This window comes from Raphanus sativus, chromosome 4 (genome assembly GCF_000801105.2).
Source record: "Raphanus sativus cultivar WK10039 chromosome 4, ASM80110v3, whole genome shotgun sequence".
In the NCBI taxonomy this organism is placed as follows: Eukaryota; Viridiplantae; Streptophyta; class Magnoliopsida; order Brassicales; family Brassicaceae; genus Raphanus; species Raphanus sativus.
The window spans coordinates 30634679-30658860 of record NC_079514.1 but is presented as its reverse complement, the minus strand read 5'-3'; the positions used below and the strand labels follow the sequence as shown (position 1 = coordinate 30658860).

Below are 24182 nucleotides of genomic sequence, written 5' to 3'. Positions count from 1 at the left end.
ATGATGTTTAAAAATAATTGGGAATGAATCGGTAAATGGTGCCCAATCATTAACCCATCCTTATCATAGAATATTTAAGATCGCATGCAAGGGGTGTGTAAAAATTTAAGCCACTTAAAATTTGTTCTGTTAACAAAGACACTCGCATCAGGGTCTTGTAAATAAGTAACTATATAAGTAATTGTAAGAGAGTATATATTTCAAGATCAAGTTAGAGTCTCAATTTTGAAATTTAAGAAACTATACATATTCAGTTGATTTATATTCACTTGATATTGATAAGAGGAGTTTCGTTATAACTATTTAAAGTACTTCAATTACTTTTTTCGGTTTTAGGGTATGTTTGAAGTATGGTTGAGTTATATAAACGACATGGCTAAGTTATATAAAAGATATGGCTGAATTATATAAATGACAGAGCTAATTCATGTAAACATATCATAAGTCAAATACAAAACATAAGACTGAGTTATATTAACACCACGGCTGAGTTATCTAAACGAGACGACTGAGTTATATAAATTAATACGGCTGAATTATGTAAACATAGCATAAATCAAATACAAAATACACGGCTAAGTTATTTTAACGATAGTACGATTGAGTTGTATAAATTACACGGCTGGGTTATGTAAACATAGCATAAATCAAATACAAAGTACATGGCTGAACTCCTCTGCGTCGTCTCTGCTGAATGTGTCACTTCTCTCCGTCTCTTCCATTATCTTTTTGTCAAGCTTATACGTCACTTAGATCTGTAATAAAAAAATGGATTATCTAAATCTGGATATCAAATCACAAACAATACAAAATCTGAGAGAGAGTCAGCTGAATCGATTGGTTAGAACACTCGACGTACCCCACTCGTCTTAACCTTCGGTTCCTCAGTCCGTGACGACAAAGAAGAAGTCTTAGTGGCTCATTCTAGTGCACCGGCAAAGCTGCAAAGAAGCAACCACAGTTTAGGCGAGACAAAGAAATGATAGCCTGGTGGTTGAACAGAAGGGCAGTCACCAATAACGGAGCTCGAGCCCAAGCTATGAGGCGATCATGTTTTAATAACGTGGATTTATTGTGTTACAAAAAAAGAAAAATAATGGTGTGGATTTGTTAGTAATTTTTTTAATTATAAATAATTTCAATTAAAAAACTAACCAATAGTGTTTATAGTATTTCAATAAATATTTATAAACATTTGAATAATTTTCAGAAGATTTATGATATTGTAGTCATAAACAAATTTTTCTATGTTATTCTAGTAAATTTCTCAAAAAAAAAAAGGGCTAGAGAAGTAATAAAGTGGAGGAAGAAGTTTAATGAAGTTCAGTTTGGATGGATTGGACGTGAAGGAAACAAAGTCGCGGACCGTCTAGCAAAGCAAACGATCCCCCGTAAGTGGTAACAATGCATTTTGTTTTCACTATTATGTTCCTCAATTTATTACAATTTATCTTCACATGACTAGGTTGGTTCCTATCAAAGCTAGGAGTAATAAAGATAAGGTGTTATAAAAAAGAAGATCTAATTAAAGTGCTGCTGACAAAAAAAAAAGAAAAAAAAAAATTAAAGTGCTAAAAGGAAGGTTGAATAATATTCAGTAGACAGTTAGACGAGATGGTGAAGCCTGAACAACACTTTAAAAATTCAAAATCCCATTAATGCGTTATTAAACTGCTAACGTCATATATATATATATATATATATATATATATATATATATATATATATATATATATATATATATATATATATAAGATTATGGAATCTGATTGATGTTACAATCGCCATTCATATTAATCATAGAGCATTGAAACATTTTTTGTAACCATGTGTTATCACCAAAATGATTCTTATAATCTTTATAAAAATATGTTGGTCAATCTTAATAAATATTATATTTTTTATTAAACTAACTATTAAATTGATTATTGGTGTATAAAATAATATTTTCAATTATCTTTTTAAATAAAAGATACAGAATTAACTAATATGATTAACATATATACGACAATTAGTAGTTATGAATAATAAAGATTATTCATAAAGATTTGTAATAATTGTTTATCATCATCTCATTTTTGTTTAATTTATATTATTAAAAGAAATTAAACAATCACAGCAATTGTATAATTTAAAATTTTAGATTTTTCCTTATATGTTATATTTTTTTTAAATGAATATAACTAAATATATTAAAAATCTCACTTTGAAAATTTTGTGATCAATAAATGAATTTTGTTTTTATTATAACAAGATAAAAATGATCATAAAATCGTATGAATTATCATTTAATATATATTCATATATATTAATATCATTTAAATTAAAATATGTAAAATATAAAAATACATAAATATGTTAATTTGAAATCTGCATTGAAAAACTACCACATCAAAAAAATTTGGGATTAATGGTTTAAATTTTTTTGTTACAGCAAATATACAAATGTTAATAAAATAATTTGATAATAAATATTTATTTTGAAATATATTATATATCTATCTCAATTTCATTCAAATTAATTATATACCATATAAAATAAATAATATTTACTTACCATAACAATATTTTAAATAAACAAGATGTATTGTTTTGATTTATGTGATTATTTTAATCTCATTATCTCATATATATTAATTAAGAAACAATTGATTACTTTAACAAGTGTAAGATCCTATTAATTAACATTAATGTTTTTTAGTTGAGTCCATCGTTTTTCTTAAATGAACTTAAATAATTTTTAATGATTAACTAAATGGATAACGTATATAGTATAATGTGGTTTTGGTTTAAAAATTGTTGCATACCCAAAATAAATATGAATCATCATCACTTTCATTTAAAAAAAATTTTACAATAAAAATATAGGGTTCGGCAAAATCTGAATCCAGAAAACCGAACCAAATTCAATTTGAAAGTAGTACTGAACTTTAACCAAAATTGGTTAGATATCCAAACATGTTCAAAATTTTGGTATTTAGAGAACCGAAATCGAAACTGATCCGAACCAAAATATCTCGGGTGTCCAAGTATATTAGAACCAGATTTGTATACTTAAATATATTAATTATTTTTAAATTTAATATCTAAAAGAATATACAAAATATATAAGATGTTTTTAAGTTGTCCAAAATTCTTGGAAATATATACAAATAAAGTACATGTGTAAAATAGCTAAACAATATTCAGAATACCAAAAATACTTACAATTTCTATTGATTCTCTATCCAAATATTTAAGTTAAACCAATTTCTATGTGAAATTTAAGTATTTTGCCATACATTGTTAAAATTTATATTATATATATTATTTTTATTTTTAGATTTTTAGAAATTAAAAGTATATATGAATTTTAACTTTTTTAAAAAAATTAGATGGGTTATCAGAATCCAAACCGAACCCGCAAAGTTCCGAACTGAATCCATTAAAGATCCAAACTAAACATAACGAAACCGAACCAAATTGATCATACCCGAATATCCATCTTTAATTAAATGTAAAAAAGTTATAAATAACTAAATAAGTATTGTTTATAATATTTAAATACATCATAGTTAAAAAAAAATTCATCCACGCAAGGCGGATTATCATCTATTAGTTAATATCCATTAGACTGAAATCTCGACCCCTATAGTCCTGTATTAATGTTTACATGCTTGTTATTTATCGACCTTAGATCATCTCTAGCACTCTCTATTTTGAAGTTTCTCAAACTCTATATTTGAAAATTTAGAGTGTTCTTTTCCAAAAGTAAAACTTCAAAACTAATTTAAAAATTATTTGTATTTACACTATGGTCCTTTTGTATTTGTCTTAACTAATATAAATTCATAAAAAATTATAAATAACTAACACATGTATAAAATATCATAACAATATTAAATAATAAAAACTTACATTAAATATAAAACTAGAAATAGAAATACATAATTAATATTAAACTACAATCAAAATACCACATTTTCCACAAAATTATTTCCGTAATGCTTCCATATGTGATCAACTAGTGTATTTCGAAGTAAGAAATGACTTTTTATTTTCAGTATGTAGATTACAAGTTGACGACTCAGGATGAGTATCGATCGATTGTAATCGCAATGTTAACTTCCGACTTAGTCTTGAATGGTCAACTCAGGTGTATCATCTCTTGTACTCCAAAATGCTCCAAAAACATCACTTTCTCACGAAATGTTCCTGAACCTGAAAACATACCTAACATGCTAGAAAACAGATTAAATATATAATAAAATACTAGTATACCATGGTTAAAAACGGGTAAAATCCATGGTATATCAACTCCCCCAGACTTACTCATTTGCTTGTCCTCAAGCAAAAATAGTAGTCTTTGGAAAAGGTTTGGAAATAGCAGGAACTCAAGGATTCAATATATTGAAGTCATCACTTTATGGGTTTGCAATTCATGTCTAAAATCCTAATCACAGAAGTTCATCATGCCTTATCCTAGCTTAGCAACTAAACTCATCTAGTCAACAACTTAGCATTTCTCATCTGACATTCCCCTCTACTAACCTCATTTCTTAACATAAAATAAAGTGCAGGCTTTACCTTGGGAGTATCGATCAAAGAACACATGGATTCAACTCAAACAAGTATCTGAACACACAGGTAGTCTTCTCTGATCCATTTCTCCCCTCTTCTCTCTTCACTGAATCTCTTATTAGTTTCAATTTCAACAGGTTTCGATGCCACAAAGGTCATCTTAGTCCATCTCATTGACATTTGCATTGTAACTCATACATTTTTGACAAAGTGTAGCAAATAATGGGGTCTCAGGTAATTTACCTATCCCTCATTTCCACAATGTGTGATCATCCTCGAGATTTAGAATAATGGGGTCGCAGGTAATTTACATATCCCTCTGCCTCTCAAGAAATCATTTCAATCTTTTATAACATAAACTTAGATCTCGAGATGCCGAAGAGAGCGAAGGAAGGAAACCAGAAACACACAGACTTTTTACCTTCCAGACTTGAAAGAAGATTCCGATCCAGTGATATCCAAGCCCCAAGACAAGCAAATAAGTCAGTATTAGTGTTGGAGGTCAGCTTTGGTTCCTTCAAACAATCTTAGCTAGTGAATATAGATAGCAAGTTGATCCATTTTAGCATCTTTAGTACTATCTGCAATTAGTAATCTAGAATGGTGCTAAAGAGTAGTCAGACAATCAAATAGTAATCCATATCAATGTTCCTATTTAATACTTATGCGAAAAATAAATTTGAAAAATAAAAACTAAAATAAAAACACATATTAGTAAACCCCCCCCCCAGACTTAAATTACACTGTCCCAGTGTAACATCCGGTGGTGAGGTAAATAAATAAAACATAATAAATATAACAAGTTAGAATGAATAAACCTGATCGACAAGATGTCGATCGATTCGTAGTGGTCTACGTCGATCGTTAGTAATGGTCGTGTGGTGTCGAGCGATATGAATGTTTAATGTCGGTCGATGGAATTATCATTCTACTTGGATCTTAAATAGAAACTGCAAAATAAAATCGAAAAAATAAAAGCAAAAAGAAAATAAAATAAAATAAAGAAAAAGAAAACCTAATAGTGGGTTGCCTCCCACTCAGCGCTTGGTTAAAGTCATTTATCTTGACTGTGGTAGGTGAATGACTCATGGGGTGCAGTGAGGGTTTTTGTTCGCTGGTGGGCAAACACTTTCCTCATCTTTGGACTCAGCGGCAGTGAAGCTTCTTGTGGCATCACTTGATCTTGTCCATCTAGGAGATATCTTTTCTAAATCGGCTTTGATTACTTGCAACCTTCGGACCAAATCTTCTGTGTCTAACTGATGCTGGTGGAAATCAAATCTTGGATGCGCACTTAGTTCGGCATGTTGGTCTTTTGCGTGCTGGTCCTGAGTTTGTTGATCATTGTCGGCCATGGCGGTGGTATCGGTCGATGCCATAATTGGTATGTCGGTCGCTTCGCTGGGATCACTGTCGATCGATCCCGTGTCAGATTTGTCGATCGATTCTGAACGTTGGCCTTGGTACTCAAGATTGCTCTGCATAGTGCGTATCTCATTCTTCAAGAGACCAGTAGCTCTGCAAAGATTGGTCACTCTTGCATTGAGAGTCTCCTCAATGTGATCACTTCTTTCTGTGAGTCTTTCCTCCATAGAATTCATGGTTTCGTAAAGCTGATCTTTGATATCATCAACTTCTGCTGCAGTGCATATTCTCTTCGCTGGTGGTGGTTCGGTGTCGATCAACGTTGGTCGAGGTCTGTCGATCGATGCTTCGTAGCTGTCACGGAGATCAATATAAGCATGAACAATGCTCATGTCTCTTTCTAACTTTTCCAGCTGCCGTGACATTGTGTGTTGGCATCGCAGGATAGGGGAACTGAAGAGTTCATGTTTTCTTACATACGCTTTCAACATATCTTGCAGTTCTGCGAACCTTTTGTCGATCGATGATGAAGTATATGTGTCGATCGATGGAAAAGTAGCATTCTGAGCTTGATCATTCTGGCGAATTGTGTCCAACTCTTTCTGAAGAAGATCGATCCTCTTGCTTAACCATTCGACATTGTTGTTGAGAGGGGTGTAGACGTCTCCAATCCGTGTATTGATGTAAGCAACCTCCCATTCATCTTTCTTAGGTGATGAACATTCCGGTCGGTCCATGGATGTAGTCTTGCCGATGTCGATCGATGGTACAGGTACTCTGTCGGTCGATACTGGTGGCGTAGCCTCTTTCTCAAGCGTGGTTAATATGTTTCCAAGCTCCACTCTTATCTCAGCCATATCATTCCGGAAGTCTTTGTAACTGACATCCAAAGGCTGGAAAGTGTCTTCCACCAATGTGCGCATGTTTGCCTCAAGGTGCGCCTGAGCTCTCCATACATCAGTCACCATATCATCCACCTCCTCTCTACTATAGGGCACTGGTGGTGGTGTGTATGCATGGGAAGGGCGTGTGTGTATTGGAAGTTGTAAGCAACCTTTGTGAAAAAGGGATGCTCTATCCAAAAGTCTCTTTACTTGCTCCTTGGTAACATGAATGACTTCACCATCAACTCCTCTAGCATAGCCAAACTCATCTCTGTAGACACCATATTCATCCTTAGCCTCCCACTTGAATCTCCTGGATCCATCGGTAGTGAAGGCACGTCGTCCAAACTCCAGTCGTCTGTCGGGCGATCAAACTCTCGGTCTGTCGATCGATCCTGGATATCCGCCGTCGATCGACAGTGTTGAAACGATGTCGATCGACGGTGTTGAAACGATGTCGATCGATTGTGAATGTCGAGGTGGACCGAAGTGTTGTGGAACTGGATCCTCCCTTGTGTTGGTGTTGTGGTTGTCCTGGACATGTTGTAGGATGTTTGGATGGCTACGTTGCTGTGTGAACAGGTTTTCTGGTCCATTGTGCAACTTGGAGGATGTCTGCTATGTCTTCTCTGGTTATGTGCAGAACTCTTCCATCCATAGCTCTTGCATAGCCATCTGTGTCCCTGAAGATTCCAAATTCAGCAGGTGTTAGTGAAACATTCCTGATATCATAAGGTTCATGAGATCTCGGTTGAGCTCTGTTGAAGGTGTCGATCGATGGGTGTGTGGTGGTGGCGATCGATGGTGCACGTCTAGCTGCACTGTTTGATCGATTGAACATGTTGTTGCAGTCTTCCATTGATGAATCTCTGAATGCTGGAAGCTGCTGGGTAGAAGGTGAAAAGTTTTGAATTTTCGTGGCTTGGGTCGTCAACCTTTTATACCCATGTGTTGTCCTAATCGATGAAATTCCGATTTTGTCCTTTAAGTCGTCCGGGTTAATATCGATCGATATTATACTGGCAATGTCGATCGATGGACGATGTCGTTTTGCTGGATGAAGTAGATAATCGATCGATGGTGGGCGTTTGTTGTCGATCGATTGTGGTGCAAATCTGTCATTCTCCAAGTAGATTTCCCAAGCTCTCTCTTCCCAATAGTCTTCATCATATTCTTCACTGTGGTCTCCACTGTGGAAAGAGGTGGCTGTGTCTACTGCAAAACTCTCATGAAATCCGCTATCTGCCCAACTCCTTATTGAGTAATCATCTTGCTTTCGGTTGGGTGGGATGGCGAAATTCGGGTAGCAATGATCTGGTAGATCGAGTTCATCATCCGGTGGGTCTCTGTCGATCGATGTTCCATGGTTGTTGTCGATCTCCTCTGACTTGAATGTGTCGATCGATGACGTCAAAGTACTGTCGATCGATCCCGAGGACTCTGTCTCGTACTCAACTTCACCATGACAAACTGCGATGATACCAGTATCATCTTCTTTTACCACTAATTTGGCTGGTGGTTTGTCAAGCTTGACAGGGTCGTAGTGGATATCTGGATCTATCATAGTCAAGCACATCCTGTTGGTCTTCATGTCACATATGGCTCCTACTGTAGCCATAAATGCTCTTCCAAGTAAGAGGTAAGAGTTCCAATTTAACTTAATGTCTAGGACATGAAAATCCACAGGGACTATAGCATCACCAATGTGTACCTCTAGGTCTTTGATGAAGCCTCCAGAGTTTCTCTGAGAGTAATCCACGAAAGTAAAGATCTGTGGTGAAGGCTCTACTTGCAGGCCCAGATGGTCTGCCATGACCTTTGGTAAAATGCTGACTGATGAACCAGTGTCACATAGTGCGTGAGGAAATTCAATACCTTGTACCACACAGGGTATTGCAAACTTCCTAGGATCACTCTTCTTTAGCAAAGTAATCCTTTTCCTCATCTCTTCTCTGACGTTGTCAAACCTTCTCCTAATGTCAGTTTCAGTCTCCCTTGTTTCTCTGAAGAACATCCACAATCTCTTTGTGAAATAAACCTCCTCAAAAGGTTTCTCTGGTGGGATTCCGATAACTCTCTTAGTAAAACCATCAATCTCCTTTTCATTAGCTTTCCTCTTAAGGTTCTTAGGAATCTTCTCCTTCCGACTCCTTAACCTTCTTCCTTCAGTTACTTCTGATGTAGGTGTAGTGTCTGAAGGGTTACTAGTTATTTCGGTAGGGATAGCTTGTGGTTTCGGTGTGGGTCTGAGTGCATTGATTCGGTTGCTGTCTTTCGATGGTAGTTGCACTCGGTATATAAGAGGTGCGTGTTGATCGATAGGTGGAGAATAGGATCGATCGATACGGTTCTCTTCGTTGTGTCGATCGATGAGTGGCTCGTCTTGTCGGTCGATATCTTCGTAGGTGTGGGTGGGTGGGTATGGGTGAGAAGCCGTGAACTCAGCATGTGTCAAAATCCTAACCGTGTTGCAGTCTGCAAGCGTGTCTGGATAAGACATCGTCGATGTCGATCGATGTGGACTAGTTGGTGTCGATCGACACCATTGTGATCCACCGAGACTTAGCGAACTTTCCACTTCAAAGTCTCCTTCTTGTAGCTTCTCATGTTTCACCACTTGCCAGAAATCATCATCTATGATAGCATTGACGTGGTGTCTCCTATTTCCTTCCCCTACTTCCTTAGAAGTTCCAGTCCTCCTGATAGAGTCTTCAGTTTGGACAATCTGTGTCTCAAGTTTCTTAACTTGAGTGCAGCTGGTATATATCCTCGTGGTCAGATTGTTAAAGACATAATCAATCTTCCCATTGAAGTCTACTGTAAGCTTCTGCTGACCTTCCAGAACTCTATCAATCATGGCATCAAACTTACTCTCTTGGGTGGGTGGTTGGTGGTGGGTTTTGGTAAGCTGAGTTGCCGTAGTTCCTTGTGTTGGTGAAGGGTTTCTGATACCGTGAACTCTGGTTGTAGTTACTCTTCTGACCACTGCCAAAAAAGTTTCTGTTTCCACTCTGGTTTCCATATCTTTGAAGTCTAGTACCTCCAATGTAGTTCACATCTTCCTCTGTATCAGCCTCTCTAGCCTCTCCTTCTTCAGCTGAGCAGACTGGTTGTCCCAGAAAAGCATGTAATGCATCTATCTTGGTTCTGACTTCATTCATCTGGTCTTCACCTATGGTTGCAACCGATTTCTTCTTGTTAGAGTCAGTGTTCTTGGTGATGCTGCTGTTGGCTAGGTTCTCAATAAGTCTCACAGCCTCTCTTGGATTCCTAGTGTTGAAGTTCCCCTCACTAGCAGTATCAAGAGCCATCTGATATCTTAAGGCGATACCTCTGTAAAAAGTGCTTAATAGCTGCACTTCATTGAATCCATGGTGTGGACAGTCTCGCTGGAAGAACTTGAATCTTATCCACGCGTCTTTAAAAGTCTCACTAGGCTTTTGCGCGAAAGTGACTATTTTGCTCCTCAAGTCTTCAGCGCGTGCCTCATCAAAGAAATTACGCAGGAAGGCGTTTTTGATGTCGGCCCAGGATGTCAGTGATCCTGTAGGTAGCTGCTTGAGCCAGTGCGAAGCTTCTCCAATCAGTGAGTATTTGAAGAGCTTGCAGAGTAGGTAGTCCTCGGGGACTCCATCCATACGAATAGCAGCGATAAGATCCTCGAACCTCTCCAGATGATCCATAGGATGCTCGTGTGATTGCCCAGAATAAGGTATCTGAGACACGAGAGAGTAGTACTGAGGCTTGAGCTCGAAGTTCGACTTCTGAATCTCTAGAAGTCGAATAGCTGATATGTTGGTGTAGTACTCGTCTGGACGGTTATAGTCTGCCAACGATCGTGTCTGAGCTTCTCCTGTAGCCTCAGCTTCAGTTTCAGGGATTATGTTTCCCTGTGCATCTAGTTTCTGACATGTTGCATTACACAGATGACCATCTTGCGTGAGTGACAATCGCGACCATGCTTCGCGGAGTAGTGTTGATCGGTATACGATTAGAAGTATCGATCGATGTAGATCGGTGAACGGTATCGGTCGACGGTGCGGTCGGAGTGTCGGTCGACACTTGAACGTGAGTATCAGTCGACGGTAATGCGGTTCTATCGATCGATGCGGAGCGTAGGTCTTTGCGGATTGAGCGTTCCAAGTGTGCAGGATCTTCTAAGAATAATAGTTGATTTCCCTTGTTGCTTCTGGTAATGTTGGGCATGTACCTGAAAAGACAAGAAAAATTTAAATAAGAAAGGGGGTAAAAGAAAAACCTAAGATTAATAAAATTAAATCTAATGGCGATCAAAGCTCCCCAGCAACGGCGCCAAATTTGATAGTGCTCAAATTACCCAGTAGAGCTTACTCTCTCAAATAAGAGGTACAACTGTAGTACTTAGGGATCGAATCACGAGGAGTTAGGGAACCAATTAAATAAAATCTACTAATCAATACTAGGCAAGGTTAGTTTATATGATGGAAATAAAAATAACAAATCCTAAAATGAGCAAGGCAGTTGCTCCAACTAACAATATGAAGGGTTGTTTAAATGGGATAAAGAGTGCTAGACATAGGGTTTCTATTCAGGGATGGAGATTATAATCTCTATAAATGCTTTAATAAGTTGCTTGCATGATACTATAGATCTCAGCCGCTTAACATATGTGAATGAATCACTGGTTAAAATATCTAGATCTCTGGCCACACCTTTCGCATGATGATACAGAAAAAGAGTCGGTCGATATCCTTTTGAGATATCGAGCGATACACCTTTCGCGGCGCCGATCGATTTACCAGTAGGGTATCGATCGACGGCTTCTAAATCTGCCTAGGGGCGAACCGAATATGACCGCGAGGTCTCAAGGAGAAACTGTCGTTCTTCTCAACGGGAAACATGCATCGCTCAAATGGATAATTCAAGATAATCTAAGATCCTAGTGATATATGTTCTAGTTAGCTACTCTAAAACAAGCATAGGGTACAATCCATTTGATGAGTATCACAACTTAGCAATTATAGCTTGGGGCTAATTTCACAAACCTATTTAAACCCTAGATCTAACAAGTAGACTACTCAGACATAGCTAAACAATTCATAATAATAGATAGATGAAAGAATTGCATAGATAGAATAAAGTAGAATTACAAAAGGAGATGAGAAATCTCTCCAATCTCTCTCAAACAAATAAAACTCTAGTCTCTCTCTCACACTCTCTGTTTTGGTTGTGAAAAGCTTCAAGCTTCAAAAGGGTTTCAAAACTTTCCGTCAAAAAAACTTTGCAGGAGTATTTAAGCATTTCCATTAGGTTAAAAACTCGTCAGGGGCAATCTCGTAATTTGGTGAAGTCTTGGTGAAATAGTCGGCTAAACCATTCCGTCCTCGATATCGATCGACAACACTGAATGTGTATCGATCGATTATAATCTTCTAGTACGCGGATCTTCTCAGCTGCATCGATCGACGACCCAGGATGAGTATCGATCGATTGTAATCGCAATGTTGACTTCCGACTTAGTCTTGAATGGTCAACTCGGGTGTATCATCTCTTGTACTCCAAAATGCTCCAAAAACATCACTTTCTCACGAAATGCTCCTGAACCTGAAAACATACCTAACAGGCTAGAAAACAGATTAAATATATAATACAATACTAGTATACCATGGTTAAAAACGGGTAAAATCCATGGTATATCAATGATAAAATTAAATTTTAAATCCAAAGTAAACCAAACGAAAACATTATTAATAAATTTTCGATAACAAAACTAAAAAACCTAACTTCTTTACTAAAAGTTATACAAAACAGATTTTAAAAATATAATTAAAAACTTAAATAAAAAATAGAAATTATCTATTGGTTCAACCAGTGGTTCAGGTAACCAGGTTCCAAGTTTTAGTGATTCTTTGATTTTTAAAATATTAGTCTTTTTAACAAAACCCAAACCTGATTTATTTTGGATCATCCGGTTTACCGGTTCATTCGCGAATCAGGGTCGGGTTTCAAAATAGTGAGTACGAGACTTTAATTTTTAGGTCGATTCGAGGTCAGGTTTTTTGAGTATGAATATTCTTGACTAATTATGTTTGGTAACTAATGAAAAATATAATATGTTGTAAAGTTATGAATACAATTTAAAAATAATTTTTGAAATGCATATGGCAAAGTGTATAATTATGCAATTGACATATTTAAATGTTACCAAAAATATATTAAATTAAATTAATATAATTACAAATATAATTACAGAAAACATAAATATAAAAATTAAATCTCCCAAAAAAATGAAAACAAAAATATACCCGTCCTTTTGAAAGGACAGGTGAGAATCTAGTTATTTATTTAAAGATGAAATATATAAATATTTTTTTAGATTTTGGATTCGTCAATTATACAAAATCAGTGAGATGATTATTTATAGTCTATTGTTTCTGTTTGGCTTAACCAAGTATTCTATCACTACTAGCCCCAACTAAGTTCAATAATTTATAAACTCAATTGATTACTTTTACATCCGTTAATAGATTTAGCTATACTTTTATACATTACTATCCAGAAAATTTTTGATTAATTTTTTATTTGTTTATATTTTATGATATATTTAAATTTATTTTCGATAAAATGTATAATACGAAAATTGATTTAAAATTCATTTTAAATTGATGTGAAAATTTATTATAGTTACAGTTATATTATTTTAGAACTCTGAAAATAATGATATATTTTGGTTTAATGAACTATGTAGCCAGATATATTTGTTAGATTATTTCCAGATTCATATTAAATGCCTAAATTTGTATAACCGAAGTTATATATCATCATAAGTTTGTAATTACTTTACAATTTTTAATGTCATACCTTTTTAAAATGAATATGTTAGTGACACAATCAAAATTGAAAAATACACTTTTCTAATATTTCCTCTGTTTTTTTAATAGATGACATCCATTTTAGGTTTGTAAACACACAGAAATTAGGCAAACATTTACGTTGGTTCATTTTCTAAACAAAAACATCTCATTAGTTATACCAATAATTTAACAATAAAAATAGACTGCTGAATATATAGAATTATATAGTACAAATTAATAAATATCATATTAAAAATTGAAAACATTATGTAATTTAAAAAAAATATATTTTTAAGATTTTATCTATTTAAAAAAGGAAGGAGAGTAGCTATGAAATGTGATTGGTTTTTCAAATAATATCTATTGGACTGGACTCCCGTAACCACATATTGATGTTTATAAGCTCATTTTATTAAAAATTATAAATAAAGTATTATGCAGATGTTTTTCAGCCAATATTTTGACAAAAATGTTTTCTCAACCAATTATATAAAATTCACCAGAAATCAAGGTTAAAATCATTATATTCCGGACCAAAACAGTGGTTCAACTTTTATCTATACTAGTATTATGCCCATGCTATGCATGGGTCAATTTTATTGTTTTCTAAATTATCTGATCAAGTAATAACTATAAAACATCAAAACTAATTATTATTTTAGGTACCTATTTTCTGAACGTAGATAACACTGTAATAGATAAACCAAAAAATATAAAAATATCACTTAAATAAGTCAATATCAACAGAATTTTTTTAATTTAAAAGTTATATATATGAATTAAAATCTTTTCTGACCTTTTTCTCAACATTCCTAGTAAATAAACCAAGAAATATATACTTCATATTCAAGTGGCCTGTAAATACAACTAAAAAGTTGTCGTTTTAACAGAAATAAGAAAAGAATGATATAATGTGTTATCACCACCACTTTTATTTTTGCCAGACCAAAAAAAAAAATAAAAACAAATATCAGTGTCATCGAAACCATGCAAAATATGATCATTCATTTGGATAAAAAAAGTTACTAAATAATATAACATACCTGTAATTTTAGTTTTGTTGATAGTTTTCTCAATAAAGCGTTGGAGTTCGCTCTTTTTTTTTAAAGAAGAAGAAACCTGTGAAACTCTCTTGTTTCGCTCTTTCTACACTTTTCAATTTATCCATGAATCAATCATTATTAGTTAGTAATGGGATACGATTTCTTCAAGCATATAAATGTTAGACAAACAGAATAGAGATTTTTTGAAAGGGAGCAAAATAGAAAGTAAAAAACTCTGTCTTCAATTTTCAGAAATATAAGTTTGATATTTTGAAGAAAACCTTTTATGCGAAGAGTGACGCTTGATTAATAAAGGCTACAGAAGAAAACAGATGAAGCAAGAGCAATAAAATGACACAAATTAACTATTTACCTTTGGAAAGAAGCAATCCAGCCCGCATCAGATTTGTGATTAGAGAAAGAGACAAAACGTGTTAGTTAACAATCGGACACTGAATAACTTCAACAAATATTTAATGATATAAGTAATTAGAAAAAAGGAAATAGAGATAGTTATTAGGAGAGTGAGTGGTGATCATGGAGTTCAGAAAGAACTGCTCGGCAAAGTGGGATGATAATATTTTTGATTTTTGTCTCTTGCATAAATAAGTAAATGGTCACGTAATTAGGAATGTTTTGCATGTTTTTCATTTTCATTTTTGTAATTCAAACTCTTTTATTTCTTGATCTATGTGGCAAAATATTATTGGTCTAGTGACTTGTGATTTAGTATATAAGGATTATTAAAATTGAAGTACAAAATCGGAGTGTTTGGAGACTTGAATAGGAAGATTAAAAAAATTGAGTGTTTGGAAACTTGAATAATAGTCTTAATAAAATTTGTTTGGATACATGGATAGTAGTATCTATTAATTGTGTTTCTATTTTTCACTTAATTTAACAAATTAATTAATTATATTACCTTAATAATAATTTAGATCATTAATTATATTACCATAATAATAGTACATATTTTTATTTATTAGTTAATCAATATTAACTTTGTGCCAATTATAAAATCAAAAATGTTAAATAATTAGGTTTTACATATGATTAAACGTTTGGTTTAACTTATTTTACTAAAATATTTTTATTTTAGTTTCAATCGGTGGTAAATTACGTACCCAAAAACATAGTTCAAAAATATGTTTTGTGAATAAAATAATAACTTAAATCAGAATAGTTAAAATGTGCTACATTTATTGCCACTTAATTTTTCACTCCATATAACTATTTTACTTGATAAAAACTCTTTCTATTTCACTTAATTTAGCCTTACACATAAAAATAGTTTTTTAATTAATTTATAAAATCAGTTAGACATGAACATTATTTGTCTATTTAGGTACATGTTGTTCCTTTCGGGTATCATTTTTTTTTTGAAACCAAGTTCCGCTTGAATATATAAATTTATATGTGGATTTTGAGTTGGGTCATTCTCGATCTGGATGAATTCAGTTCTGATGTATAGGAATCTAAAAATATCTAAATAACTAATGTATCTAAAACGGGTTCGGATATTTGTAACAAAAAAGCCATATAACCTAATTCGGTCCACGTCTTTTGAATACTGTTAGTTATATTATGATACATCTAAAATATATAACACTAACTATGAAAAATAAATATTGATGTATAACATAATATTTCAGGGGCTAATTTAACAAAATATTAGTTGGTTCAGTTGAAATAAATATATTTAAAAATTTTATATGAACTGAAAAAAAATCAATATAAAAGTATTGTACATTTTGATTCAAAATTATTTCTTTTAACAACAAACTACACAAATATGTTGATTTGTATACAAATTTAAATTTAAATTACAATGTAAATGTTTAATTAATATAAAAATATGTCACATTGTTTAAACAAAATATTAATGTAAAAGTATTGTACAGTTGCGTTCTAAAATCATTTATTTTAACAACAAACCAAATAAATATATTGATTGGAGAGGAAATAAAACAAAACTAAAGAAACACATAGTTTACCAGAGACACTCTATGTGTCGAATTTATTAAAAAAAAATTTTTACTAAGATAAATACATTCAATAATTACAAACAAATAATATATTTCAAAAAAATGAAAAATAATATCCGCACTTTCGAAGCACGGGTCAAAATCTAGTGTTAATTAAGTTCGAAGTCCGTAGTCTGAAGCTGTCCAATCCTAAAAATTACCGAGTTCAGGTTTAGTTTTATAAGGAAAAAGAAATGAGGATTTTAGGGCTAAGTCCATTTGAGATTTAGGTATTTTGGACCTAAACTCATTTGGGTTAGGGCCGGTACGAACACCCAAAAATTTATATTTTAATTTAAATATATTAATATTGATATATCATTTTAATATTCTTGATCTAAACTCTAACAAAACGAATATAAAAATTGTTAATACAATTTGTAGTTTGATCATACAAGTGTCACATTTTAAAATTTTCAACTCTACATTTTTCCTTTTATGTACAATATGTTTCTTTTTTTCGAAATACAACAAAGTATGAAATGTTTGACTCTGTTTATCTTAATTTATTTTTCTTGTAAATTTGATTATTTAAATCTTATTAATGGTTTGCTTATAATATATTTTTATACCAACGGAAAAATAAAAATACTTTTGAAAAGAAAAAAAGTTTAAACTCACTTTATATTTATAAACAAAAAAAGTTGAAACTGATTTTTTAATGAAAATTCACATATACTAAAACGAAAGAAATGTAAATCTTTTTTTCAGTCTAAATAGTCTGAAAAACCTTATAAACCTATAAAGATTGGATCGGACTTTGAAATCTAAACTCAAAATATTTTCAGACCGAACGAACTGGGCTCAAATATTTACGGATTTAGCGGGCTTGCATCGGGCCTCCGGTCTCGGACCCTCAATAACTTTTTGATTAATATCCAATGCAATCACGAATTCTACCAACGTACCATTTGTGATTAATTTGTTTTAAGACATGAAGATATGCATAACTTACTTTTTTTGGTTGGAACAATTTATTCAAGGCAATCAGAAAAAAATAATCTCTAACAGTCTTAGCTTCCTCAACTAACTTTCAAAGCCCCAACGCACGAAGACTGGTCTCGAGTCTTATCCAATGTATACTAATTCCGTGATTAATAATAGTTGTTAGTATCAAATTACAGTGCTAACCCTAACATTAATTAACCTGTGTAATTAATGTAAGAGACAAAGCCTAACCTGAGAAGACCTTATTCTAAGGTTTATGTTTAAAAATCATACAAGGACATAATGTTGGTTGGAAAGACTCAAGTGGTAGTGTAATCTTTGTTGACCGAAATAATTGACTTCAAATACTCCATTCGTTTTTAATATAAATCGTTCTAGTGAATTTTTTTGTTCCATATATTATAGGACGTTTTTAATTTTCTATATAAAATTTATTAACAATTAATGTTATTTGACCAATGATAATATACATTCTATTTTATTATTGGTTGAATTATGGTTAGATAAATAATTAATGATGTTTTTGTTTAAAAATGTAAGAAATTAATTATTTTCTTAATCTATGTGTTTAAGTCTAAAACGATTTATATTATAAAAAGAGGAAATATAATATTTTCTGACTCTAATTATAGCTTTGTAAGGTGCACAAAAAAAAAATTATAGCTTTGTAAAAGTCTCTTAAAACTGATAGTTTAATATTATATTTATAAAATAGATTATATATGTATATATTTAAACTGTTGATTTCCGGTTTAATGACATATAAGGATTAGAAATCTAAAACATCTCCAATTCATTGCTAATCGGTGACTTACCTATGCTCTTGCGTAGATATAAATATTTACGAAAAAAAAATATAATAATATAGGTAATATTTTTATTAGTGTAGTTTTTATTTGTTTGTGTATCATTATTTTATTTTAATTACAGTTATAATTTATGAGTTATATAGTTGCATCGTTTTAATTTTTCAAAATATTTAACTTGGTCATGATATTTATTTATTAAATTATAATATGATTTATATTTGGTATAGTTAATTAATTTTAGTTCATGGCTGTTAATTATGATTATTATATCGTATTTTGATTATTTTGGTTAAATATTTCAGTTTTAATGAATTTGTTAAAACCTCTAATCATTTAACACTTCATAGTATTTAGTTATCACCTAGTAATCCCTATTAAATAACTAAAAATAAAATATATTTTTAACATAGAATTTGGATTCTAGAAATATAAGAAACAAAGATTGTAAATAATTAAAATATTATTTTTATTAATCTTCTAAATCAAATATATTCCTTTTTATTAAAAAATACCTAAAATAAGAAAATTGTTTAAATATATGAGGAAATATGTAAACTAAAAATGAAAGCATATGTTATATTAAAGTGACTCACATTATAATAATTATGCTAATATGTAACTGATGTGGGTTTCAAATATATAATATTAAAGTGATTGTATATTTTGATGTTAAAGATATTAAATTTCTATATAAATTTACTTTTTGATAAGAATTTGGTTATAAAAAATACTTTTTGATAATAATGTGGTTACAAAAAATATTAATAAAAAGTAAAAATATAATAATTAACTTAATTTATTAAGGGTATGATAGTAATAAATCACCGTGAGAGTTAACATGAACGCGACATGAAGTAAACTGACTTCTCAAATAATATTATAGAGATTTTTACCTTTATAATAAAATTTAAAAGTAAAATTGTTTCAACTCACGTATATTACTTCTTTTATAATAGAGATTGCTGTTTTTTCTTTATTTATAGAATAAAATTAACATTCCTCTATTTTACTCTATAATTATAAATTGCTATTCTAGAAAATTCCATTGGAATATATCTTACCTCTATTATAGAGTTCCTTTATTTTTTAGATAAAAATAGTAAAATACATTGGATATGATCTAGCAAGTATATGAGTGGTTCTCTTCTTTTGATCATTTTTGGAGTTTAGTGACATATAAAGATTAAAAAATTATAGGGAAAATTGCCAAAACGAAACAAAAATTCAGCATGGTTGTCCCTATAGTATAAAACCATAATTTAGTTGTCCATTTAGTATATTTTTTCATAATCCCAAAAATAACCCTTGATTAATCTAATTAAACACATTAAACTAATAGAATTTATAAAAATAATAATTAAAAACGTTTAAAAAGGGAAAATAAAAATAAAAACTTTTATTTTTTTAATAAAAATAAACTTTGTAAAACTTAATAAAAATTAAAATATAAATAAAAATAATTTACAAACTTCTTTAATTAGAAACGTTAAATCAACCTAATAAAAAACAGTTTACAAAGTTTTATTTTTTATAAAAAGATTAAAATGTATGTAAACTTTTTAATTTAATCAAAACTTTTAATAAAAAAAAAAAAAAAAATTAAATGTGTTTCTATAAAGTTTGTTTAAACTTTTTATTAAAAACTTTTGTAAAGTTTTATTTTTGTTTTTATAAAGTTTACAAATTTTATAAAGTTTTTATTAAACACATTAAGCTAAAATATTTTTTAAAATTTAATTAAAAACGATTTAAAAAGGGAAAATAAATAAAACTTTTAAATTTTTTTTAGTAAAAATAAACTTTGTAAAAGTAAAAATAATTTACAAAAAAATTTAATAAAAACGTTAAATAAACTTATTAAAAACACTTTACAAAGTTTTATTTTTATAAAAAGTTTAAAACATTTTTAATAAAAAATTAATTAAATAAAATTTTTAACCTTTTTAACTTTATCAAACTTTTTAATAAAATTAAAACTTTTAAAAATGTTTTTAATAAAAATAAAATTTATAAACTTTATAAAAATAAAACTTTACAAAAAATTACACATAATTTCAAAACATCACATGTTGTATAGATATGTATCATTAGAACAAGAGTTTATGAAAAAAAAAATCAAAAGAAAAACTATGGAAAAACTAGATTAATGAAGAAGACAAGGGAAAATCATTTTAAAAAAAATTTGACAAGTAAAATCGAAAATAACACGTTTTAGGAAGTTAGAATATTTTTAGGAGATTTTTAGAATATTTCCTTAACTGAAACTTTCATTAACTTTCGCAAAAATCAGGTAATCTTATCCGTAGAAGGCGTCTTCTAAAAGTTTAGAAGATTGACAAAAATCCAGAACACGCTTTCTACTTTTAGTAGACGTAAGAGTACATTTTAGAAAACATATTCCGCGAAATTTAGTATTCTGAATAAAAGTAGAAGATGCATCCGGACGAAAAGTAGATAGCTTTAGGATTAGTAGAATGCACATTCTACTTATTTAGAAATTTAGTAAATAGTAGAATGTACGTTTTAAAAATAGTAGATGAACGTGTTTATTTTAGAAATCGTTTTTTACTATACCATTTTTCGTAGAGGACACATTCTACCTTTAGTAGAACGTATTTTCAACTTTTTATTTATCAACTTTTTGAATAGAAAAAAATACCAACTTGTGTATATGGGTGTTTTATTAATTTTTATATTTTAAATATATTTTTTATTCACAAAACTATTTATTTCATTAGTTTTCAGAAATACAAAGGATAAAAAAGAGAAAAATTGGACAAAAAATGATTTATACCAAAAGGACAACACCCTTGTTTTTTTGTTCTCTATTGGCAATTTTCCCAAAATTATATTCAATTCTCTTCTCTTAATCATTTTTAGAGTTTAATACACATATTTTGATAGTATTTTTATAAATTAAACGATATATCAACTCATTTATATCATAAATAATAATTAATATTTGTATATAAAATTTACATATTTCTAAATTTACTTATATATATTATATATAAATCATATGTCTTTGGTTTTTTTATTGGAAACAAAGTTTATCTCTAATTTTAGTCAATTTGAATTTTAGAGTGTTATTTTAAAGAGTTACATCTAAAATGCATACACATTCTAAAATATACATCTTTGATACATCTAAAATATCAAATAATCTAACAAGAAATAGATCGAAATAAAATAACATACATAGTTCGTCAAAATATTTGATATTTTAAATATATAATTGTAACAAAATATAAATCTAAAAGAATATTTTAAAATTAATAATTATTATATTAATTTATAATATTTATATAATAAGATTTACTAAAATATATTTTCCATTATATAGTTGTCCAGGGAATGTTCTTTTTCATAAACAACCTGTAAATTTGGAAAGAGAAAAACCAAATGTAGTATTCTTTTTTTTTTTTGGTTAAAGAACAAGTATAGAGCCGACAAGGTCTAACTGTCAACTTATCACTTCATTTCAGAGTTTTCTTAACCCTAATAACAATAACAGTAATCTTATATGAAGGCTAATGAATGACGTAGACAATGTAGATCTATAAAAAAAAATTTTGCTAAAAAAAATCTATAAAGTTGGTATATAAAATTTATATTAATATGATTTAATTTGGTTACACTAGGGAAATAACCAAATCATCTTTTTAATTTATTTATTATCTGTTTATGCATATCCTTCTCACAGAAGAAGTACAAAAACTATAGAAGCATAGAAAATAAATTGTATTCATAAATATTCTTATTCTTGTTCGATTAATTTAATCTTCGATAATTATATCTTAGAAGCCTCATAAACGATATTCAGAGGCAATACCCATTTGCAAAATCCATCATTGTGAGTGAACTAAGGTCGAAGTTGTCTTCAAGAACCCAAAAAGTGTCGAACAGATTTGGAATGGTAGCTGCAACTTCGACGTCGGGTTGTATTGAGTAGACAGGTTTGGATTTTGTATTGAGTTTTGAATTTTCGTCCGTACTGTCAGATCTTAAAGTCGAAACTTTTTCATCACCAACATCTTGATGAGACGGAGAAGTTGTAGTTGTTGTGACGACCAAAGACGGTGGTGAAGAAGTTTTGGTTGTTGCGGTGACCAAAGACGCTGGAGTCTCTGTGCCGCAAGCCGGGTTGGCAGCATATGAATGATCTCCAAGACCGAGTTTCTTGCTAAGATGAGTGTTCCAATAATTCTTTACTTGGTTGTCTGTTCTTCCCGGTACTCTTTTCGCAATCAACGACCATCTGAATCATATAAACATTTACTATTAGAAAAAGAAGAAAATGTTAACATCTTCACACGCAAATTTTTTAATGAAACTATTATAATTTAGTTGACATATGAAATTTAATACATATAAATGTGTGTGTATTTATATATATATATATATACTTAGAATAGTAGTTCGGAGAAAATAAAATAACTATTTATTAAACAAAATGATAGATTGACATTTTCTAAAAATATATTTTATAAAAGGGAAACGGACGATAGAAACACATATTTTCCATTTTTTACCAAATGATGTTTGAATTTTCACTTTTCACATAGATGAATTATAACAACAACATACTGTCTCGTATAATTTTGCATGCATGGCGTTTAAAATTTCATTCACACAGAGGTACGAGTTAATGCTTATATATGGACGACGGACCTATAATTCAGCATGCGTGTAAGCTATGCATGGCAGGTGTGTGTATATATTAATATATATGCAGATGATACATAAATGAGTATAATTATTCGTCATTGCATGTTCGAAGAAACTTATGTTTGATTAAAACACCTAGGTATATAAATTAAAAAAAAAACACCTAGGTATATAAATTATTTATAGGCTAAAACGAAAGATAGTTCTAAGGTCGTTGATTTAAAATTTACGATCATCAGTTCTTTCGACTATTTTCTAATAGAATCATTATACTGTGGACATATATAAATAGCTTTTTTTACTGAAGACGAATATAAATAGTTTAATGCCAAAGAATCCATTTAAGAAATAACCAATTCGTATATAAATAGTTTTTAACTAAAGAATCGATTTATAAAATGTAACCTAGTCGACCTATAAAAATGGAAATGATCTTGAAGATATATGTTAAATATAGCTTGTAGATGTAGATCTAAACAATTATTAAACAAAGAAAAAAATTAAAGAATTCTGAGATTCACGTAGATTAAGGATCGAACAGCCAAACACGTACATAGATATTGTATGAAAAGAAGGATGTAAAGATATATATAACATATATGTGAACCTTTTTGTTTTAAAACCATGCGAAATTTAAAAGAACCTGTTGCCGAGGAGCTTGTGGAGTCTGATGATGAGATCTTCTTCTTGGTCAGTGAAATTTCCTCTGTTTACACTAGGGCTTAAGTAGTTCATCCATCTTAATCTACAGCTTTTCCCACATCTCTTGAGCCCTAAATTATCATCCAGATCGTCTCGATCTTTAGAATTCTTATTTTTTTCTTACTGAGTACAAAAACAAGAGAGAGTAAAAGGACCTGTCTTCTTGGCGATGCGGTTCCAATGGCCTTGGCCGTGAGTTCGGACATAATCCATGAGGATCTTGTCTTCTTCCACTGTCCATAAACCTTTCTTGTATTCCTGGTCTTTTTCATCTCTTATCATTCTCATCTTTTTACTGTTCTTGATTCCGAGAGAGAGAGAGAGAGAGAGAGAGAGAGAGAGAGAG

The 24182-nt window shown here is 30.9% G+C and overlaps 1 protein-coding gene across 1 annotated transcript; it reads right to left on the bottom strand.

The window, feature by feature from the left end:
- Positions 1-22117: 22117 nt before the first annotated feature.
- LOC108853031 (transcription factor MYB23) lies at positions 22118-24182 on the bottom strand. Its single transcript, XM_018626499.2, has 3 exons — positions 23992-24182; positions 23778-23907; positions 22118-22724 (listed from the first exon to the last, which is right to left on the bottom strand). Exons 1-3 carry the CDS (start codon positions 24122-24124, stop codon positions 22286-22288), a joined length of 702 nt encoding a protein of 233 aa, XP_018482001.1. The 5' UTR covers positions 24125-24182; the 3' UTR covers positions 22118-22285.